The sequence below is a fragment of the Pleurodeles waltl genome, chromosome 6 (assembly GCF_031143425.1).
Source record: "Pleurodeles waltl isolate 20211129_DDA chromosome 6, aPleWal1.hap1.20221129, whole genome shotgun sequence".
NCBI classification, from domain to species: domain Eukaryota; kingdom Metazoa; phylum Chordata; class Amphibia; order Caudata; family Salamandridae; genus Pleurodeles; species Pleurodeles waltl.
In genome coordinates, this window is record NC_090445.1 from 1529022443 (window position 1) to 1529042356 (window position 19914).

General features: G+C 40.7%; 1 protein-coding gene across 1 annotated transcript in view; it reads right to left on the reverse strand.

The window, feature by feature from the left end:
- Positions 1-11153: 11153 nt before the first annotated feature.
- Positions 11154-19914, reverse strand: part of TTLL10 (tubulin tyrosine ligase like 10) — a 269052-nt gene continuing 260291 nt past the window's right edge. Inside the window, exons 11-12 of the mRNA XM_069241104.1 lie at positions 16174-16267; positions 11154-12243 (exon numbers count right to left, since the gene is read on the reverse strand). Coding sequence (XP_069097205.1) covers positions 11459-12243; positions 16174-16267 — 879 coding nt within the window. The 3' untranslated portion in view covers positions 11154-11458. The remainder of the gene's footprint in view (positions 12244-16173; positions 16268-19914) is intronic.

Genomic DNA, 19914 nt, shown 5'->3' on the forward strand with positions numbered 1-19914 from the left:
TAAGCCCTTAACTCTCACACTAAGATCTGATGTAAACTGTACAAGATGCAGAAAAACACAAATATGTAATTTACCCAGCAGTATCCATGATTACATATCTTACCACTGAAAAGATGGCAATGGTTTACTTCAGAGTTTTGGGAAAAGGTGGGTGGCACTGACAAAGTGTAATAAATAATACCGGACCAAAATCCTTTTATCCCCAGAACCCCAAACAGGGACCAACATAAGAATTAGAAAAGCGGTTGTGTGGGACTTATTAGTGAGGGCGGTTGCAGTGCCTAAACGTGAAGGTGCTACAAACTGTACAATATGATACCCATATATACAGGCAGGGGTGTCCCCTGTACAAACATGATTACAAATCCATTCTGAATTCTGATCCTTAATTATATGATTTCTTAGGAGGACTGCCCATGAGATAGCAACAATGTTTGAACCAAGCCAAGTACTAAAGTGTGTTTCCTCAGGACATAGAAAGACATCTCTTACATAAACCTACAGAATAGATAGATAGAGAAAAGCCATTCAGAGTTGAGAAAACCAAATTCATCCAGACTAATTCAACAGATTAGCATCATAGGCACATCTCAAGCTTGTGGTCAATACACTCGTATGTAGAGGCTCCCTTAGGTCCAAGTCACGTAGATAGGCTAACTAGGCTAACATAAAGATTACTGTTAATTCAAACACAAAATCTCCTAAGGAGTTTGCAAACATACCCAACTCACCTACAAAAGGACATTCATAGCTGCCCAACTCCTGCCTCCCTCCAAAATTCAGCTCATGTACTATGGAATGGAAGAAGGTGAGAACAATCTTAGGGGCAGATTTTCGGAAAGTGGCACTGCACTGAGTGTAGCGCCACTTTCCCTGCCCCCCTTAGCTCCACCTACCGCCAACATGTGTGCGTCGTATTTAAAATATGGTGCACCGTGGCTCAGGGTAGGGGGCAATAGAGTCATTCAATGTGACGCTATTGATGTTCTCTGCAGGAGTAGCACCAAAATGTTGGCACTACTCCTGCAGAGTCCATAGGGGCCCATTCTAAATAATGGAAGCCCCCTTTTAACGCCTGCTCTGAGATTTTCTTGCGCCATTTGTTCACCCCCCGTCATGGCATAATGTAGCGCAAAGGGGTACAGAGTGGTGCAATGTATGCATTGTGCAACTCTGTAAAGATGGTGTGAGGATTTTGGGCTCATTGGGCTACATTAACGTAAAAAATAATGCCGTAAATGTGGCGCAAGGTGGCACTAGGGGATTATAAATATGCCCCTTAGTTCTCTGGCATTTGCTGCCCAGTGGCACGAGTGCCTTGTAGAATCACTGTAACAAAACTCAATACGAACTGCAACCTCTCATGTAATGAGTTAGAGGTGAAAAGTGCAACAATCACCAGACTGCCTGTTACATAGTATCACATAGTAAAACAGTAGCGAGCTCACCACTTGATTTGTACAACACTATAACAAAAAAAAACAACGTGAACTGTGTTAGAGGCAAAAAGTGCAACAATTATCAGACCTCCTGTTATGTATTATCATGCTGGCTGCCGTTCAAAATTATGTGCAAGCCTGTTATTTACAGTGTGACTACCTTTACAAATCAAACTGAGCAATGCAGTGTGAAGCAAGAGGGTTTTTCCAATTTAAGTGTTACCACTTTTATCCAGCGACCTAGTATCAAGCTGATCAAACATTCAGGAAACAATCCCTGAAAGGTCTGTTTGTTAATTCATGATGAAAAGTGTGTCGCACCCAGGTTCTCAGGTGAAGAATAGGCCTGTCAAAAAACGAGTCTCACAGAACCACTGTTCTTATTCTAATCAAACGTGAACTTCATTTTTGGTATGTAAGTGGGAGTCCTACTCCGATCCATACCCAGCCCTCCAATCCCCAACAATACCCTGGGCATGTAAATAATTGCCCTGGAGCCAAAATATAGCCCTCAGCATCTTCAGTCTTCAGTCTTTATTATGCCTGAAGGACAGTATGGACTTTCCTCTCAGATGACAATAGCCCCAAAATATTCTAGGTCCTGGTGACACCAGTAAACTGTCAGGCTGTGGGACTGATAAACACTACCTTAACGCCAAATAGGTTTTATTTAACCATAATACACACTACCAGTCCGATATTTTTACTTTATATTATATTTATAAAAATAGGCTCATCATTGGTTGGAATCTTCAATTAACCAAAAGTACTCCAGAGTTGTTTGATGTTATCACTAATCCAATGTAGGACATTCTCCAGGTACACAGACATTGGCATTAGCAGACTGACCTCACTCCCTCTTTGAAACCTCGTGCCCTGATAGGTCGTGACATCACATTATCTTTGACAACAATAATATCACAAGAAGACACAAAATACTGCCTTCACACCAATTACATCAGAGAAGGATGGGCGGGGGAATTCTAGAGTGTAAAATTAGAAGCAGAGAAAAATTAGCCTTAGGACTCACAAACGGAAGCATAAAGGCTGTGTGATCAATGATGACCTTTAAATGATGGCATTGGTATCAGTGACTGTGACATACAAAGAATGCCCGCTCCTCCTCTCTGTAGTAATGGGTGGCATAGGAAAACATAAGTGATAGTTAGACTACCCAGTTTTTGTCATTTCACACCACTGCATAGCTCAGTGTGTTTGTGAGCTTTCTGTAGTGAGATGTGAACAGCAGCGGCTGGCGCAAATCGCAAGGGGACTGGAGGCGGGGACGTGGACAGAGGGGTGAAAATAAAGTAAAAAAGGAAAATAAACTTACCTTACCACCGTCTCCTGCCGCTCAGGCTCCCCAGCAATCCTGGTGCTCCTTACATGCTAAACATAGCATGAAAGCAACGTCAGGATTGGTCTGTGCGGCAGTGACTGCCACTTAGACACAGCCCTGGGGTCTGTGCACTTTCTCCAGCCCAGCTGTTCAACACAGCCGGGCTGGAGAAACCTAAGTGTGCATGTGTGCCTGGCCGGCCTGAGATGGCTGGCCAAACACACATGCACACTAAGGTGCACTCTCTCCTCCTCCCCACTCCCAAGGCCCAGCCCCGCCCCTCCCTGCACCTCCCTGAACTATCATTTTATTTTTCATCTCCTGGCTCTTGGCCAGGGGGGCGATGCTCCTTTGCCATAGCGAAGGAGCCACCCCTCGATGTGAATAACCTGTAGAGCTAAGATTTGCACCCTGACAAGAAGTCTAACCTTTCATCTTTCTACAGGTGGTAAAGTAAGATCTACTGGTAACAGCAAGCTTTTGGAATTAACGTTCAGAGAAAGCCCACTTTGTAGTAAGAAAGAAAGAAATGGCCAGTGTTACTCTGTAAAGTTAAGAATAGTCCGAGCCCCGACTTTGTTAAATTAGATATCTCAATAGAAATGAGCAAACAAGATCATTGTGACTAATTCCAACCTCAGGCCCAAGAGTTTTTTCCGATTGTTTTTAAATGCTTTGGAGGTCCTCAGTAATGCAATTTGTTGGGGCTATGTTTTTTATGTACAATATTCCTCCTTATGAGAGTCGCACTCACAAATATCTCCCTAGAAACAGATCTGTAATCCATGTACCCCTCATAAGGGTGTGCGACACACACCTCTTGCATAGAAACTGAGTATCTCTCTGCATTTTCGTAAATCCTGATGTGGATGACTCTTCTAAACACCTTTTTACTCCCCTGAAAATAACCACGTATCCCTCGTCAGCTCATCATGTCTAACAATGAGCCACCATAATACATTTACTTAAGGACCACTTCCTCACTTCTAAACACGTTCACTCTTTTAGTGACTCATTTATTCAACTTAGAATCCTACAGCTGTGTGGGTGCCCAGTAAACACATCCTGACCAATCTATAACTTGGACATTAAAAAAGGACACCTCATCTACTAAACACAACACTGCTACAATAGTAATCTTTGCTCAACGAGGTCCTTATCTGTAATAAAATGATCCAATCAGGAGTTAAGCACTTAATAATGGTATATGTGGCTGCAACACAGTGAACTGATATATGTTATGGTTGAGTTAAACTCAAAGTATTGTCTAACAGACTACATGGAGGCTCCTCACCTTTCAGAGTCAGCATATGTAATACGTTCCTGTATATTTCTGGCCCTCTCTGGTGCATAGCCCAACCCATTAAGTGGGTGATACAACAAACAGGCCTGGGTAATAAATAAAAGTGGCCCACATTAGTGAAGCAGACAGCTAAAAAAAAGTGGCCGACGTTGCAAATCAGGCCAGTTTTGAATTTGGAAAAACACTCTGTAGGTACAATTTGCAAGGTATGGGGACAGCATGTATTTGTGTTTGCTGCAGGCAAGACATGTGGAAGTATCAGGGCCAGTCCAACCCTGGCTAGTGCAGCCCACCAAAAACATACTGTCTTTCCCACCAAGAAAATCATATGCCCCTGGGGGAGACTATCTGTGAATAGTTTACCACAGTCCCTGGAACAAGCAAACCAGCTTTCAGCACTACTCTCCAAGAGGGCATTTGCCAATTCAGTTTTTGGATCTTCCACAGTGTAGACAAATTAGTATCACTTTCTGCCTCTATAAATCTGCATGGATGACCATTGGCACCCTGATATAGTGAGGAACTGAGAGAGGCTAAACTTAGGTGGAAAAAAAGCTCAAATGTTTTGGAGAACATCCTATTCCCCATCTGCTTGAGCTGCATATCAATCAACTTTGCAGTCTTTGAAGGCTTTGAAACACTGAGTCTAGGCTATTTTTTCAGCTTTTTCTCCTGACTGCTGTAGCCCAGCTATCTCTTCAACACAGTCTCTATGTGCCGCTGCCATCGTTTTTCAGAGAAAAAAAATCCAGTAAAATTCAAAACTCTCTTTGTCTACCCTCAATGTCAGCTGTAACTTTACCCCCTTACACAAGACTAGGCATCCCATATGTTACCAGCATTAAAATCAGGCTCTCCACTAGATCTGTGCCCTGCCCACATTATGCATACAGAATGTCTAAGCATCATTAGAACATTGGAATGTTGGGCGCTCCATTGGAGACAATGGAGTGCTTTGGGCTTTTACTGGCCGCCGAGCATCAACATTCCAATGTTCTTTGTTCACAGCAACAGCTGTCTGTGAGGACTTTGTTTTGTTTATAAGAATATTCTGCCATCTAGTGGCAGAATGTTTTAATAACCTTATAGCCCTTTATAGCTGGGATATACGAGCAATTAAAGTCAAGCTCCGTTGGCGGTATAGCCCGCTACGGCAGGCTCTTGGGCTATATTCACACTGTAACTCAGATCTGAAACTCCCCCATAGCATAAGATTCCGTACCACCCATCTGGAAATAAGCAATAGTAAAGGAATTGCTCAAAATGCCAAAGGCTTAACCTCTGATCCCAGGTAAATGTAAGCCAATCTCTCAACTGCCCTTGTCTATTAAGGTCCTCACAAAGAGGTGAATTCACAACTCATACATTTCTTGGAATCTGAAAATTTACTAGACCCTGCCAAGCCAGTTTTCAGTCTCTGCACAGTACAGAAAACACCTTCTTTCAATTGTGGATGATCCTTCATCTGCTGACAGATCAAGAAGGCAAAGCTGCTTTAGTATTGTTAGATCTGGCAGCAGTCTTTGGTACGGTTCTCATGTGATTATATTATATTATGTTTATTTTTAATAAGATTTCAGAAGCCTACACTTGTTCACTTCTGCTTTTCAGGCAACCTCGTCCGGTGTGCCATAGGGGACATCCCTTAGTTCAACACTTTCAACACATATGTATCTCCTATTCCAAGACTCATTCAATCTTTTGGTTTCAAACTCATTACATACACAGATGACAACCAGATGTAAGTTTGTCTCCATCACAATTCCTTGCTTACATTCACAGCCTTTTGCAATTTTCTCCTTGCAATGGCTTTTTTGATAACAGAAATGTTATTCGAAGTCAACATTGATAAAACTAAGATCTTGATTATTGGCAATAACACAACTGCTGAGGTCTTGTCATGGTTACCAACATAACTAGACCCTCACCCAATGATATACATGATACACCACACACTAAAGCCTCTTTTGTGCTGGGTTGAACGGCCTCCAAGAGGCTTGGGCAGTGAAAGCACCAATTCCATCAGGTCAGCCATGACTGGCACATCTTATTTAGAGTGATTTGTCAACCTGGAGAGGAATTTTCAGCAAATGTGCTTCTGCTGACACAGTGGAGCATCTTTGGCAAAACCTTGTAGGGTCTGAATGAAACAATGCCACAGTGTCATGACAAATTGGTCAGGACTTTTTTTTTAGTTTTAAAACCAAAATCCCCTAATGTGGTGTTTAAAAAAAATAAATTAAAAAAAAAATGTCCCTGACACACCCAGAGATTTTTCAGTGCATGGGGGTGATTTTCGCATTTGCCAAGTTTGAGACCATTGTGGAGCACATGGTGGTCTTCAATGTGAAAAAGCTGGAATGAATGATGGTGGATGTGCTGCCCTAAATAGGGTGGCTTCTATCTATAATTTCATACTCTCTTGCAGGTGGGGGGGGGAGGAGGGGGGGAATTATTTCTGCCAGCAGAGGATAGAGGATTAACCATCTGAAAGACAGTGATTCCATCACTTCTAAATTAGGCTGGGATGCCAGGGTATGTGAGGACAAGACATCTATCAATTTGTGATTGGATGTGCCATTACCACCCATCCCTAAATCAGAAAAGAACACATTAGACAGCAGCACCCTTACCATAGACCCAATATTCAAAGATACATTACATTGCTGGCTATCGAACTACTCAATAGCAGTTCATGCTAAGAATCTCCACAAACAAATGTGCAACAAATGACATAATGGCCATTTTGATAGACCTAGAATAAGAAATAGCAACCATCAAACCAGTCTAACCCTAACCCTTAAACATCAAAATTATATGCTGACAGCTTGAAGAACATCTAGAACCTAAATGACAATAGGAACAACAACCAAAACCGACATCATATTATCCCAAGCTGAATCAGACTCTGGTCTTTGATGTAACCTTGGAACCAGTTGGAAAGGCACTGGAGTGTGGAGTGTGGTACAAGGTTATACCAATGGCAGAATGTGCATTACACGAATGACAAGACTGTAGAATGTGTTATAACTGGGGAATTTCTGAGAGGCTGAGAGGAAACCTAAATGAATAGGCTTTTATGTTCAGAGCCAGCTCTGTTTCAGTGAAGTTTATAGTAGGGGTGGACAGAATTTTTTATTCCGTCAGCGTAATTGGAGGAATTGAATTATTTCATGTTTCTCTTGTAACATGGAATTACTAATAAATCTAATAGATTATGCTGCTACACCAGCAGAATGAATCTGCACGGTTTAGTTTTTAAACAGGGCTTGAAGATGTAGCAGTCCTGCTATGTTTAAAAACCACTGCAGATTAAACTTTATTCTGCAGTGATTTTTAAACAGAGGGACAGCTCCCTCTTCTGGTCCAATTTTAAAATCCACTGACTGAAGTGCATGTAACCATCTGTGCCCTTACGTACTCAGGGACATATTGACTAGGAATTGGAGTATGGCAGCTCCGCAAGCCTTTCTGCTGCCTGCCCTACGCCAGTTCGAAAGTTCAGAAATGTACCATAGTTACAAGATACAGTGCATTTCTGTCCTTTCCCCCTCAGCACGTGCAAAAACTGTTGCCTAGCGTCAATGCAGGCACACTTGCACAATGGTGCAAGGCTGTCTGCATTGTCAGCAGGATTGTCATATTATCCCAAGCTGAATCAGACTCTGGTCTTTGATGTAACCTTGGAACCAGTTGGACAGGCACTGGAGTGTGGAGTGTGGTACAAGGTTATACCAATGGCAGAATGTGCATTACACGAATGACAAGACTGTAGAATGTGTTATAACTGGGGAATTTCTGAGAGGCTGAGAGGAAACCTAAATGAATAGGCTTTTATGTTCAGAGCCAGCTCTGTTTCAGTGAAGTTTATAGTAGGGGTGGACAGAATTTTTTATTCCGTCAGCGTAATTGGAGGAATTTAATAATTTCATGTTTCTCTTGTAACATGGAATTACTAATAAATCTAATAGATTATGCTGCTACACCAGCAGAATGAATCTGCACGGTTTAGTTTTTAAACAGGGCTTGAAGATGTAGCAGTCCTGCTATGTTTAAAAACCACTGCAGATTAAACTTTATTCTGCAGTGATTTTTAAACAGAGGGACAGCTCCCTCTTCTGGTCCAATTTTAAAATCCACTGACTGAAGTGCATGTAACCATCTGTGCCCTTACGTACTCAGGGACATATTGACTAGGAATTGGAGTATGGCAGCACCGCAATCCTTTCTGCTGCCTGCCCTACACCAGTTCGAAAGTTCAGAAATGCACCATAGTTACAAGATACAGTGCATTTCTGTCCTTTCCCCCTCAGCTCGTGCAAAAACTGTTGCCTAGCGTCAATGCAGGCACACTTGCACAATGGTGCAAGGCTGTCTGCATTGTCAGCAGGATTGTTTTTGTACAAAAACAATCCAAAGAGGCATTTTCCTCTTTCTTCCTGTGCTGTAGAATGCAGCATGCACAGAAAGAAAAAACAGCAAAGAGAAATAAATATATTTCTCCTCTTTGTGCCTGCCATGGGGAGGCGTACAATTTTGATGCATTCCCAGGTTTACAGGTTCTTGTAAATCTGGAAATGTGTCAAAACCCATGGGTGTTGCGTGAGAACACGACCGCAGTGCTCATGGTATGCCTCCCTGAGGCAGTGTAAGGCAATGCATTGACTTGTGTTGCGTTGCCTTACACCATAACTACAAGGCCATGAAAGCCACTCAAAGTGGCAATGGAAGGCCTTGGTCTGTACTATGCACCGCTGGCGCATCACAAAAAGTGATGAACTGGCGGGGCACTGGGCTTGTAAATATGCCCCTCAGTGTGTATATAAGACTTATATACTCTGAGGCCCATATTTATACTTTTTAGCGCCGCGTTTGCGCCGTTTTTTGACGCAAAAACGGCGCAAACTTACAAAATACAATTGTATTTTGCAAGTTTGCGCCACTTTTGCGTCAAAAAATCACGCAAATGCGGCACTACAAAAAGTATAAATATGGGCCTGAGTATGTAAGGACGCCAAGTGGTATGTACTACATTGCATACCCTTTGGTGCCCTTCCACACGATGCAGTGATTACAGGTGAGTATGTAAGGGCACTGAGCGATATGCACTGCTGTGCCAAATACCAAATGCACTTACAGTGTATACCCCTCTGCACCCTTACATACTCTGCAGTAATTACTGCATAGTAAGTACGCGTTCTGAGTGGTATGCACTGTAAGTGCATTTGGAATTTGACAGTGATATTTCACAGTGCAAAGTGCCCCCTCACATTTTTGGACGCAAGGGAGAATTGTGTGCTAAGAAAATAGCACCAAATGCCTATTCTGCCCCGTCACAGAATTCCACAGATTCTCGCAGAATTGTTATGTAATTCGGCAAAATCAAATTCTGCCAATTCTGCCTACCCCTAGTTAACAGGGGAAAGCCTTGAGGAACTATCCAGGGCATTAAAGCACCTCTAAATAACCACAACCAGTGGTAAACACAGGATAATCATTTAATTACATGTGTGACTGCTGCAAACATCTGTGTGCTACCTACCAGTCACAGGTCAGTTTAAACATTGACAGTACAAACTTTCAACTTTTCCTGGCTAAGCAAACAATCAATCCTAATTTGGATAATATGAGGCACTTTCTGTTATGCATGAAGACACAGATCAGTCTGCTGATTGTACTACAGGAACAAACAATATTATTCTACACCTTTGGGGCATGGTTACCTGACTTTATGAACCTGTCTACACAAACCACACCACGTTGGGATGAAAGTCACCTCCAGACAGTGAAGTCAGTCAAGTAATGATGGGCATAGCCATGAGACGGGCCTTGTATTGCATATATATAAGGTGGTTAATCTGTGAGTGGAGCAAGGATGGTGATCTACAATATTTTGGTATGAAATAGGGTCATTAACTAATGGGTTATAAATAAGCTATATCAACCCATGCCTTAAACAACTTGGGATGTAAAAGGTAAGTAGAGGAAAGCCTTGCAGCACTTTAGAAAACTCAGTCTGGGCTGCAGGAGAGGAGGAGATAAGTGAAAAAACAGTATTTCTAGAAGGCAGGTGGCAATGAGGCAGAGACGGGTATGTGCCAAATGTATGTAAAACATACATTTGACTGCCTCATTCATGTAATATTAGGGTATACTATGCCTGGCTACGGTCTGGATACTAAGGCCATATATATGGCCCGGTTTGCATCACTCTTGCACCACACAACGTGCTGCAAGAACAATGCAAACCTTAAGACAGACTTTTGAAGCCACACAAAGTTGCTTTGCATGGCTTTGAATGGCTTCACAAATCTGCAGTAATGCACTGCAGGGCAAATCACTGTGTTGCATTACTATGCAAAAGGGAGACATTCCATGGGAGTTGCGTTGTGGGTGTTGTATGGTTTTTGATGCATTCCCAGATTTACCAAACCTGGTAAACCTGAGAATGCATGAAAAAGTTACACCTCCTCAGGAAAGGTGTAACAATTAGAAATGTCTTTATGTCTCCCAGTTTTTTCCTCTTTCTATGTGTAAACATAGAAAGAAAAAAATGCCTCTCAGGGTTGCTTTCCACAGGAAGGTGCCCCTTCCTGCAAAAAAACAATCCTGGCTACAACACAGGCACCTTTGCACCATGGTGCAAGGGTGCCTGCATGGGTGCTAGGCTGCCAAAATGGCGCCAGTGCAAGGAAAAAGGACAAGAATGTGCCATATTGAATGAATATGGCTCATTCCTGCACTTTGCCTGTGATGCAGGGGAGTGCAGCAAGGTGGTTTGCTGCACTGCCCTGTGCCACATAAGTCAGAAATATACCCCAAGTAATAACTTTTGCGGATAGACATACAACTAATTGTGGACAGGACACTCCATCACAAAAGTGACTGATATCCCATCCGCTGTAACACAAATGCATTTTAGTCTATGCCATTTGTAATACAGTGACTGGAATATCCACAACGTTTTCACAGACCATCTTGCTCACCAGACTCTAAATAGGCGTCAAAGTTCTTTGGAGGCTTGCAAGCAGCTAGCTTAAATACCATGAAGAAAATAGTTTTTTCACAGATATAAAAGCAAATTCTTTAGAAAACATACATGATTTGGTTAGAAAGAGAGGTAAGGCTTTCTCATGATCAAAAATTTGCAACATGAAAAGGGTTTGGCAAGATTACTTATGGAGGCTTGGTGCACATCATGCAGCTGTACTATGATTGGTGTCAATAGTTCCATCGTTTTCTGCACACATCACATTGCGATGGGAGTTTTTGTGAGCACTGTGAAATGAGGTGGTGTGTTGGTAAAATCATGCAATTGCATCACAGCTCAAGGAATTTGCTTGGTTTATGCTATGAGACCACATATTGCAACACCTCTCAAGAGGTGTTGGCCTGCAAGTTACTTTGGAACTTGGATGCTATGTTGTGGGCGGCCACACTGCTTTCCTTAGGGCAGCTCGGTGCCACCAAATCCTCAGTTATGTCAGAGGGAGTCAGCTCTTCAATGTTAGGTGGATCTGGAAGCTTCAATGGTCCTGAGCTCTGATTCATATTAGGCGCCTTCATCTGGAGACGGAGGGGGTAGACCATCTCATTGCTCTTGGCCATGGTGTTATAGCCCTTTCCCATTAGAGGGGGTGATGTATTGTCCCTAGTTCTGTTGCGCTGAGGGCTGAGGGAAGCGGTTTTGCTTTTCCCATGGTTAGAACTGACACTTAATTCATAGTCGTCAAACACAATCCCAGGTTTGGTTTCTTTGCAAGCATTGCCGATTGATGAATCACGCTTTACTTTGGCTTTTACTGACTGGGCGACTGAAGCTGCACTGACAATTTCAGGCAGGTGTCCTTGGGAAAGGGACATGACTGTTTTGTAGATGAACTTGTTGGAGGAGTTCCTGGTTCCGTTGCCAATGGGGTTCTCCACAGGGACCCAGGCCTTTTTCGGGGTGTTTTCTGGGGCTTTTAGGGCCAGCTGCCCATGCTCATCATTGTCAGACCGGATCGTCCTCTGGATCTTTGGGGGACTAAGGCTAGTTCTGGATCTTGTGACTTTAAGCTCGTGGAGATCCCCATTGTAGAGTGGAACAAAGTTCCTCAGGCTCTGAAGTGGCATGACCCGTTGGGCTTTCACGCTTTTGTGGAAAATTTCTAGGGCTAAATCTAAAAAAAAAAGACATAATATTTAGGTGAAATAAAAAGACTGGTCAGACAGATTGATACACAGCAGCGTTTTAAAGGTTCTGGCCTATTGGAAAGACAAGCAACATCAGCCTGCCTTTAGGCAGTAAAGCATGGGTTGAAGGTGACTGTGAAAATTTAAAACAACTTACTAGAAGGTGGATGTTACCACTACAATCCCAAATGTTGGCTTTGCCTGCCCCATGTACTATGTAGCCACATCAATCACGGATTTCTCTAGACATGCCTGAAAACCTTCAAATTTGGGAAGGATTTCCATAAACAGACTGGTTTAAAGTTGAGATCAAATTAAGGAAATAAATACTTTTAAAATTGATAGGTACCTGATCCAGTTGGAGACCATCTGCAAAGCTGCTGCTTACTCCCCAGACCTCTAAAATGTGCATACAGCTCTATGCAAACACCTAATTCACTTATTCATTCAGGAATAGGCCCTCCAGGACCATCTTAAAGGCACACATAGTATATTGCTAATTTCAAAGAACCGATGACCTCTGAGCCTTCTAATATTAGGTTAATGGGCAATGGAATTGAGAGGTCAATTCTGAATTATAAAGAAATACTCTATTTGGAAAATATTTTAAATAAAAGAACAAAGGGGAGCAGGCGTGCAGAATGAAGTGTAGAAGGTAAGAAATTCAGTTTACAAAATAGGGGTTGGAAATGAACAAGACAAAGCAGTCTGCTGAACTGGAGTGAACAGAAAATTAGTGGAATAGCAGACGATGGAACATTTCTTAATGGTTCATATATTATACAAATTTAAGTATTACAAACAAGAAAATTTGTATAGTTTTATTATTGCTGAAAGTAAATAAATTTAGAACTTCTCTCTGTATTCTGCCAGTGCCTCATTCCATTCCAAGGCATTTGAGCATAACAACGCAATATTCTTCCACCCATAATTACAAATTTCACATTGATCGATAATTCTTAGCTAGAGTGCAATTGGGATACCTAAGAAAAAATAACCGTGGGAATCAGTATTCCTGCACCAGATTCCCAAAGAAAAAATAAACTTACCTGTAACTACAGTTCTCTAACGTTGGTAACATTCATGGACTCATGCTTGAATTATTTCCCTTCAATGCGCTGGGTGTCCCATGTTGACAACTAAATAGCACTATCAAAGACAGTGCATATAAAACAGTACAAGCAAAGTCACTTTAATAGCACAAACACAGAAAAGACCGAAGCCCCGCTAATGAGGTGAGTGCTCTGATATCCCCCTCCTTGTTTCAGTTTACTAAAGCACTAGTATGAGAAGACAGTGATAAACAGAGCATCTCAATAGGGAGTAAGGTGAGCTGCATGTGAAACTATTAGAAATACCAGCACTGGAGAACTGTAGTTATAGTTAAATAACTTTGTTCTTCTTCGAGAGAAGATCTTTCATAGATTCACATGATTGAATCAGAACAGTAAGTAACATTTAATACCGTAGTCAAATATTTTGCAATGCATATCATACTGTACAATACTATTTCAAACCAAAATGTTGTTACACTACATGGAGAACCAGCTGGTCTTGTGCAGAATCATTATGGTGAATGACACAAATGTTGATTCAAAGATAGTGTGGGACATGAATATCATGTCAAAAATACTGTCACTAACAAAATCTCTTGGAAAGGAATATCTAAGGTAAGAATAATGCTTTTTTGTTTGGTATATAATACTGTTTTCAAGAATATTGTACTTAAACAGTTTACTTTTAATATAGTTGTAATAAATATTATTTCTTCATTGTTTAATATCTATTGGTTAGTGCATACATTTTAGGTGTTAGTATTGTTTTATAATTGTTATTTTTTACATATAGCTTAAAATTCTGAATGTGTATCTTTAAAATTAATTAGCAATTTGTTATTTTGTGGTGGGTTGTTTGGTATGTAGGGTAAAGGTGGGAAGTTAAGTAAATTACAATTAATTTAATTTTAATATTGATTAATTTTTATTGTACGATAAACATTGAATTGATAAATATCTATGTAAATTGTATAATTTTGTTTAATTTGCTTATTTTTATATTTTTTAAATTAATTTATATTTTACTAGCGGGTTGGTGGGCATCTTAGGAAATTGGATGGGAAGTTAATTAAAATATATTTAACGTAACTTTCATGTTAATTTATTTGGATCACAAATTAAATATTTAAATTAAATATTTAATTGAATAATAATTGTTTAATTTTTGGAGTTGTCTAATTGTTATTATATTTATTTAATTTTAATTGTTAGATTTAATATATTTAAATTTTTATACTTTTTTAGTAATTTATATTTTAGCACCAGGTTATTGGTTTTGTAGAGGAATAAAGCAGGAAGTTATGAAACCATGTATTTTTAAATTAATTGATTGAATAATGATTATGTACATTTTTAATTGTTAATTATTCTGGTAATTATTTGTTATATTTCAATTGTTTATTTGTTTATTTGCAAAATATATTTTGAATTAATACTTCTTTAATTTTTATTTGCATTAATTAATTTATTAATTATTATTTTTTTATTTGTTATTCATTTTGTTTGGTGCTTTTATTTCTTTAGAGTATAGGGAGGGAAGTGGAAAAGTTAATAATTTAACATTTATTTTTTTGTAAATATTTATCATTTATTTTTAGTTTATATAGTATAGTATACTATAACTTGTGCCGTTAAGTAACTTTAGGCCATGAGTTAAAGTTTCTTAACATAAGTATAACTATAAGTATAACTAAAACTGCTGAATCTCTCTGTTTTTTATGAGTAAAACGTCAACCTAACAATAACGCCCCTGTAACCTTTGTTTTTTAAGTGAAAATACATAGATATATTCACACATGTATACAATACTATATATATACATATATAATTATACATATATACAATATACATATATATAAATATGTTTTATTAAAATAATTGAAAGTGAGTTATATAATTATATAATTAAATACAACAATGATTATTAAAATATTTTAAAATAAAACAATGTTTTATACTTTATGAACTACAAAATGCAGTTTGTGAATAAGGCCCAAAAGTGAGGCTGAAACCTGAAGTATGCAAGCCTCTGGGGGAATGCAGTTCAGTTTTTTCTAATTAGGTGATTGTGCTACTGAAGTGGTTTTGCCCAAACTGTTTTCAGTCCAATTTCTTTTATAACGATATTGATAAGTCACAATTAGGCTCCCAGCTCGACGATGGTGAATGATTCAATCTTGTGAATTTATGAAAGACCGAAATTTGAGGAATTTCAAATTTTCCAAACATCTTTCACCTGTATATTTTACCAGGTTTTCCCAGCAAAACTCGTATCCTGAATAAGTGAGTACTTGTTATTAGCCAACTCAGAATTTACTCCCACCTCAGAATGAGGATGTTTGTTTTTTATGTCATGCCATAATATGTTATGTTAGTGAAGATGTGTATGGAGCCAGGGGTATAGGCTGCAAACATGGGAGCAATCCAGCATGCTTCTCCAGCTCCTAATTGAACTTCCAGTAAGGTATTTTTCTACACTTTCCAAGCCAAGCCATGCTCTAATCTTGCAGATGATTGTTTACTCATTCGCACAACTTATTATGGGTAAAAGTTGGAAGTTAGGCAAAAATCTTTGTATGCTGTCCTTTGCTTGACAGACTTTGTATGCCCACCTTCTTCCATGCCAGTAGTATGCATTCTTTCTCGGTCTGTAATCTTCAGCTCTTTAAATGCAGCCATGGGTATAGTTTTGCGGCCGGGAGTAAACTATTATGCCTAGAGCCAACTCATGAAAAGTAGAAACCAAATTGACTTGCTTGTCCCCAGGCAATCACATTTCCAGTGGATACAATAATACAGTTATACACATCTTACTTTTCCATCAGCTCACAACTGTGTACAGAGACCTGTCCAGATACATACCAAGGGTCTCGTTAACTACATCAGGGATGACATCTTTCAGTACCTCACAGTTGATGTGAAGGGCAGGATTGCAGTTCATCTCCAAAAACCAAACCTGTGAAAGAAATAAAGCTCAGGTTAATAGCTCATCAAATGTTACCAATCAGGAGAAAAGTTAGGTATTTGTTGTAATACACTTAGGACACTGCACCAATCCAGACTGTGTGGCTCAGTCATTAACTAATAACATTCACAACAAGTAGTAAATGACTTCTACATTATTTAGGTGTAGGTGAAAATTGACACCTTAGTCAAAAATAAACTATAAGAAAAGCTTTTTGTTTGAAAAGGGGATAAAAATTCATTATTAGTTTGCTTGCTCTCCATAATATCTCTAGTCATATGCTATTGTTATTTTTAACTCTTCTGAAATGCAAGAGGTGGCACACAATAATTCAGTCTTCAAATTTGGCAAGCTTCCACCAGGTTGGTGGATACCCTATTCTCTGCCACTACTACTGCTCAATGCAGATAATGCACTTTCATAAGACTTGATTGTTGAGCGCACCACCATGTTTTCTTATTCCTATCAGCATTTTGTTTTGCTTTTCAGTATCAAACTCCCAAAATGAGATTAGATAATTAAAAGCTAAAGACACATGTCCCTGTCATGCAGGGACTTTTCTCCCTGAGTGCTATGGGGCATTTTCACATTTTTCTTCCCAGAATCATTATGTCTTGCAAGCTGATCTAAGGAAGGAGAAATCAGTGATGGTATGCCGGATTTAGATAGGGTGGTGCTGTTCTTTGAGCAATGATGAATCTGGATGATGGCTAGGTCAAAGTAATGGAAGACTAAAAACGGCTGACTAATCCCACTTAGTTTTGCACTGCAACACCTTGATACAAAAAGTGTTTAAATATATTTATATTAGCTAGTAGCAGTTGCCACTAGGAAGTTACAATTAGTACCATGTTTCCATATAAAAAGTGTTTTTTGACGTGCCTATGTCTTTGGCATAGTTTGACGAATCTTCACAAAATTTTCCAAAAAAGTGCCACAGTGATTCTTGTTGCACACAGAAAGTTATGGGATGATCCTTCAAGCGGGGGCGAAGAAAAAGGGTTGGGGTCAAAAAAGTTGTGTTTCCCATGTTAATTCCCATTGGACCTTTAGACACGACTACAGCCCGAACCAGTGGACAGAATTATATCAAATTTGGAAGAAAGCTAGCTTTCGGTACACAGATTGTGCTTTCGCTTATTTTGCGTAAATCCGTTCAGTTGTTTTGGAGATATTAAAGGGAAAATAAATTTAGATATCTCTGGGCGTGACAACTTAGTGAATAATGAGGAGCTAATACAGGGAAATGCACAGCTCCAATTGCCTGTCAACACTTCAAAACCAAAAAAAGGAAAAAAGAAAAAGGGCCAGTGTAGGGACACCCTGACCCCTTAGTTGCAGCAAATTTGCGATTTTTGCAAATTTGCAGCAAACATTAAAAAAAAAACAAGCACCAGCTCCCACGCTTGTTTTCTGTATTTTTTTATCCCCTGGGTGGGCCACGTCTCAAGGCATTTATCATTTTGAATGCGGGGGGTCTACCAACCGCCGTCCCCCTGCACCCAGGGGACCACCACCTCCCCAGGGCATTATTAGGATTGAATTCAGGGGCCAGATGCCACCTCCCCAAACCCCTGCAGCCCCGGAGACCACCACCTCCCTGGGGCACAAATTACCTACAGCTCCGGGGACCACCACCTCCCCAGGGCAGAACAGATTGTTGGAGAGGGGGCCATGCGGTCCCCCTCGTGGAGCCACTGATGGCCCTGGGGACCGCCACCCCCCAGGGCCGGCTCCTTCTATGCCTTGACATAGCTCTAACTATAACAGGTGAATTCCTATGGTTTTGCACGTTTAAAATGTGAGCCTAACTATGACGTTGCTGTAACCTTTGTTTTTTTCAGTGAATTTCTATGTCTTTTCAATTTCTATTTCCTAACCATAGCGTTGCCTGTAACCTTTGGTTTTTCCAGAAGGATCACAAGAAAACAACAGCCAGCCAGGGCTAAAATCTGGATCCCAAAGGATACAATGGGTCACAAGAAACTAAAAGAAGTGACTCAAACAGATGGTCTCACCAAAGAACAAAAATATATTTCCAGTATAACGTTTTGGCTTCCGCCTTGCTCAGGTAGTACAAGATGGTTTGCTCAGTGGCTGATTCATGATGGGATTCCTGGAAATCATAAATTAATTTAATACTGCAGAGGGCAAATCACACGCAAATAGGGAACTGGTCATTACAAGGCGTGGTTTGTCTTGTACGTTAGTGAATGCCCATAAGCATGTACATTTGTGTGTATTCACCAACTCCAATCTAACCCTTTCCCATCATGGAAACGGTCAGGAATTGACTCCAACAAGGGCTGGAAGAACTGCCTTTGCAGGAGGGAAAGGAGAAATTACCACTCTCAAATGTAGTGGAGAAATAGGGAAAGGGCTCTCTTCAAGTGGAAAAGTGTTTTCCAAACAAAGGAAAAAATGTACATGTCCACAGCAGGCTCCATTCCCCCCTCTGTGCTTACACCTACAATATATAGATTTTGGAGGAGAAACAGGAGCATGCCGGAGATATAACATGATGGTCCCAGGAACACACTTGGAAACTTTCACCTGATACACCTTTCCAGGCATACTCCAGGCAATGTTTGTGAATTGAAAAGCAATGTCAAATACTGTCAGGTGAAGGTGTAAACTTCTGCATGTACTTTTACATTTATTTCTGTGAATTTTGTCCTGTATATTTTGGCTTTTTTAAAATCTTAAAAAGAATACACCCCTCTCCTAGTATATCATGTGCCAGACCCAGTTTGGACATCCAATTGACAACTGCTCATCAAGGTGGTAGGTGAGGTCATTTGTCATATTATGGCTCTCCAAACATGGCCAAGTACAGCCCTTTCAACACTTGGGGCCTGATTACGATCTCCACGGCATTGCTGCTGAGACCGCCTATTTGGTGGTGGTGAGGCGGCCGTCAAGGCAGCGACCTCACCCTCGTCGTAGTATGATGTTTTCACCGGGCTGAGCGACAAAAACCAGCGTATTACAACATTTCCGCCAGTCAGCCCGGTGGAAACAATGCAACAGCATTGGCCTCGGCTGTCTTGGGGTGCCTTTGCACACAGCACCCTCGGAATGAGCACTGTCTGCTGTAGCAGACAGTGCAAATTCCGAGAGTGCTGGCAGGGGGCCCCTGCACTTCCACGGCATGGTTGAGGGCAATGTAGGGGCCCACCTGTGGCCCCCACACTGCCTTTCTGCCAACCTTTTCATGGTGGGACCATGTCATGAAAAGGTTGGCGGAGAGCAAAGTCGTGACCAGCATAGCGGTGCGAACTCAGCAACGCCGGGCTGACCACAACTTTGACTGCGGCCAACCCATCCGGATCCCTGATCCCTGAGGAGGCAGCAGTCTCTTGGCGGTCTCCTGGCGGTGCAACCACAACCACAAGTTTGACAGTCCAAGGACCGCCAAACTCATAATAAGACTCTTGGTTCTCAAGGCAGCAAGGCTGAGAAGCCACAATCTTTTCAGGGAGGTAGTGTGATGGGCAATAACTCAACAATCAACCAACAGACACAGTAATATAATGTCAAACCCACTGCTTACCTTTAATGAAAATAGAAGATACTTTAATCTCATTGAATAATTAGATACTAGATAATTTAAAAGGTACATTACACATTTAGACCAA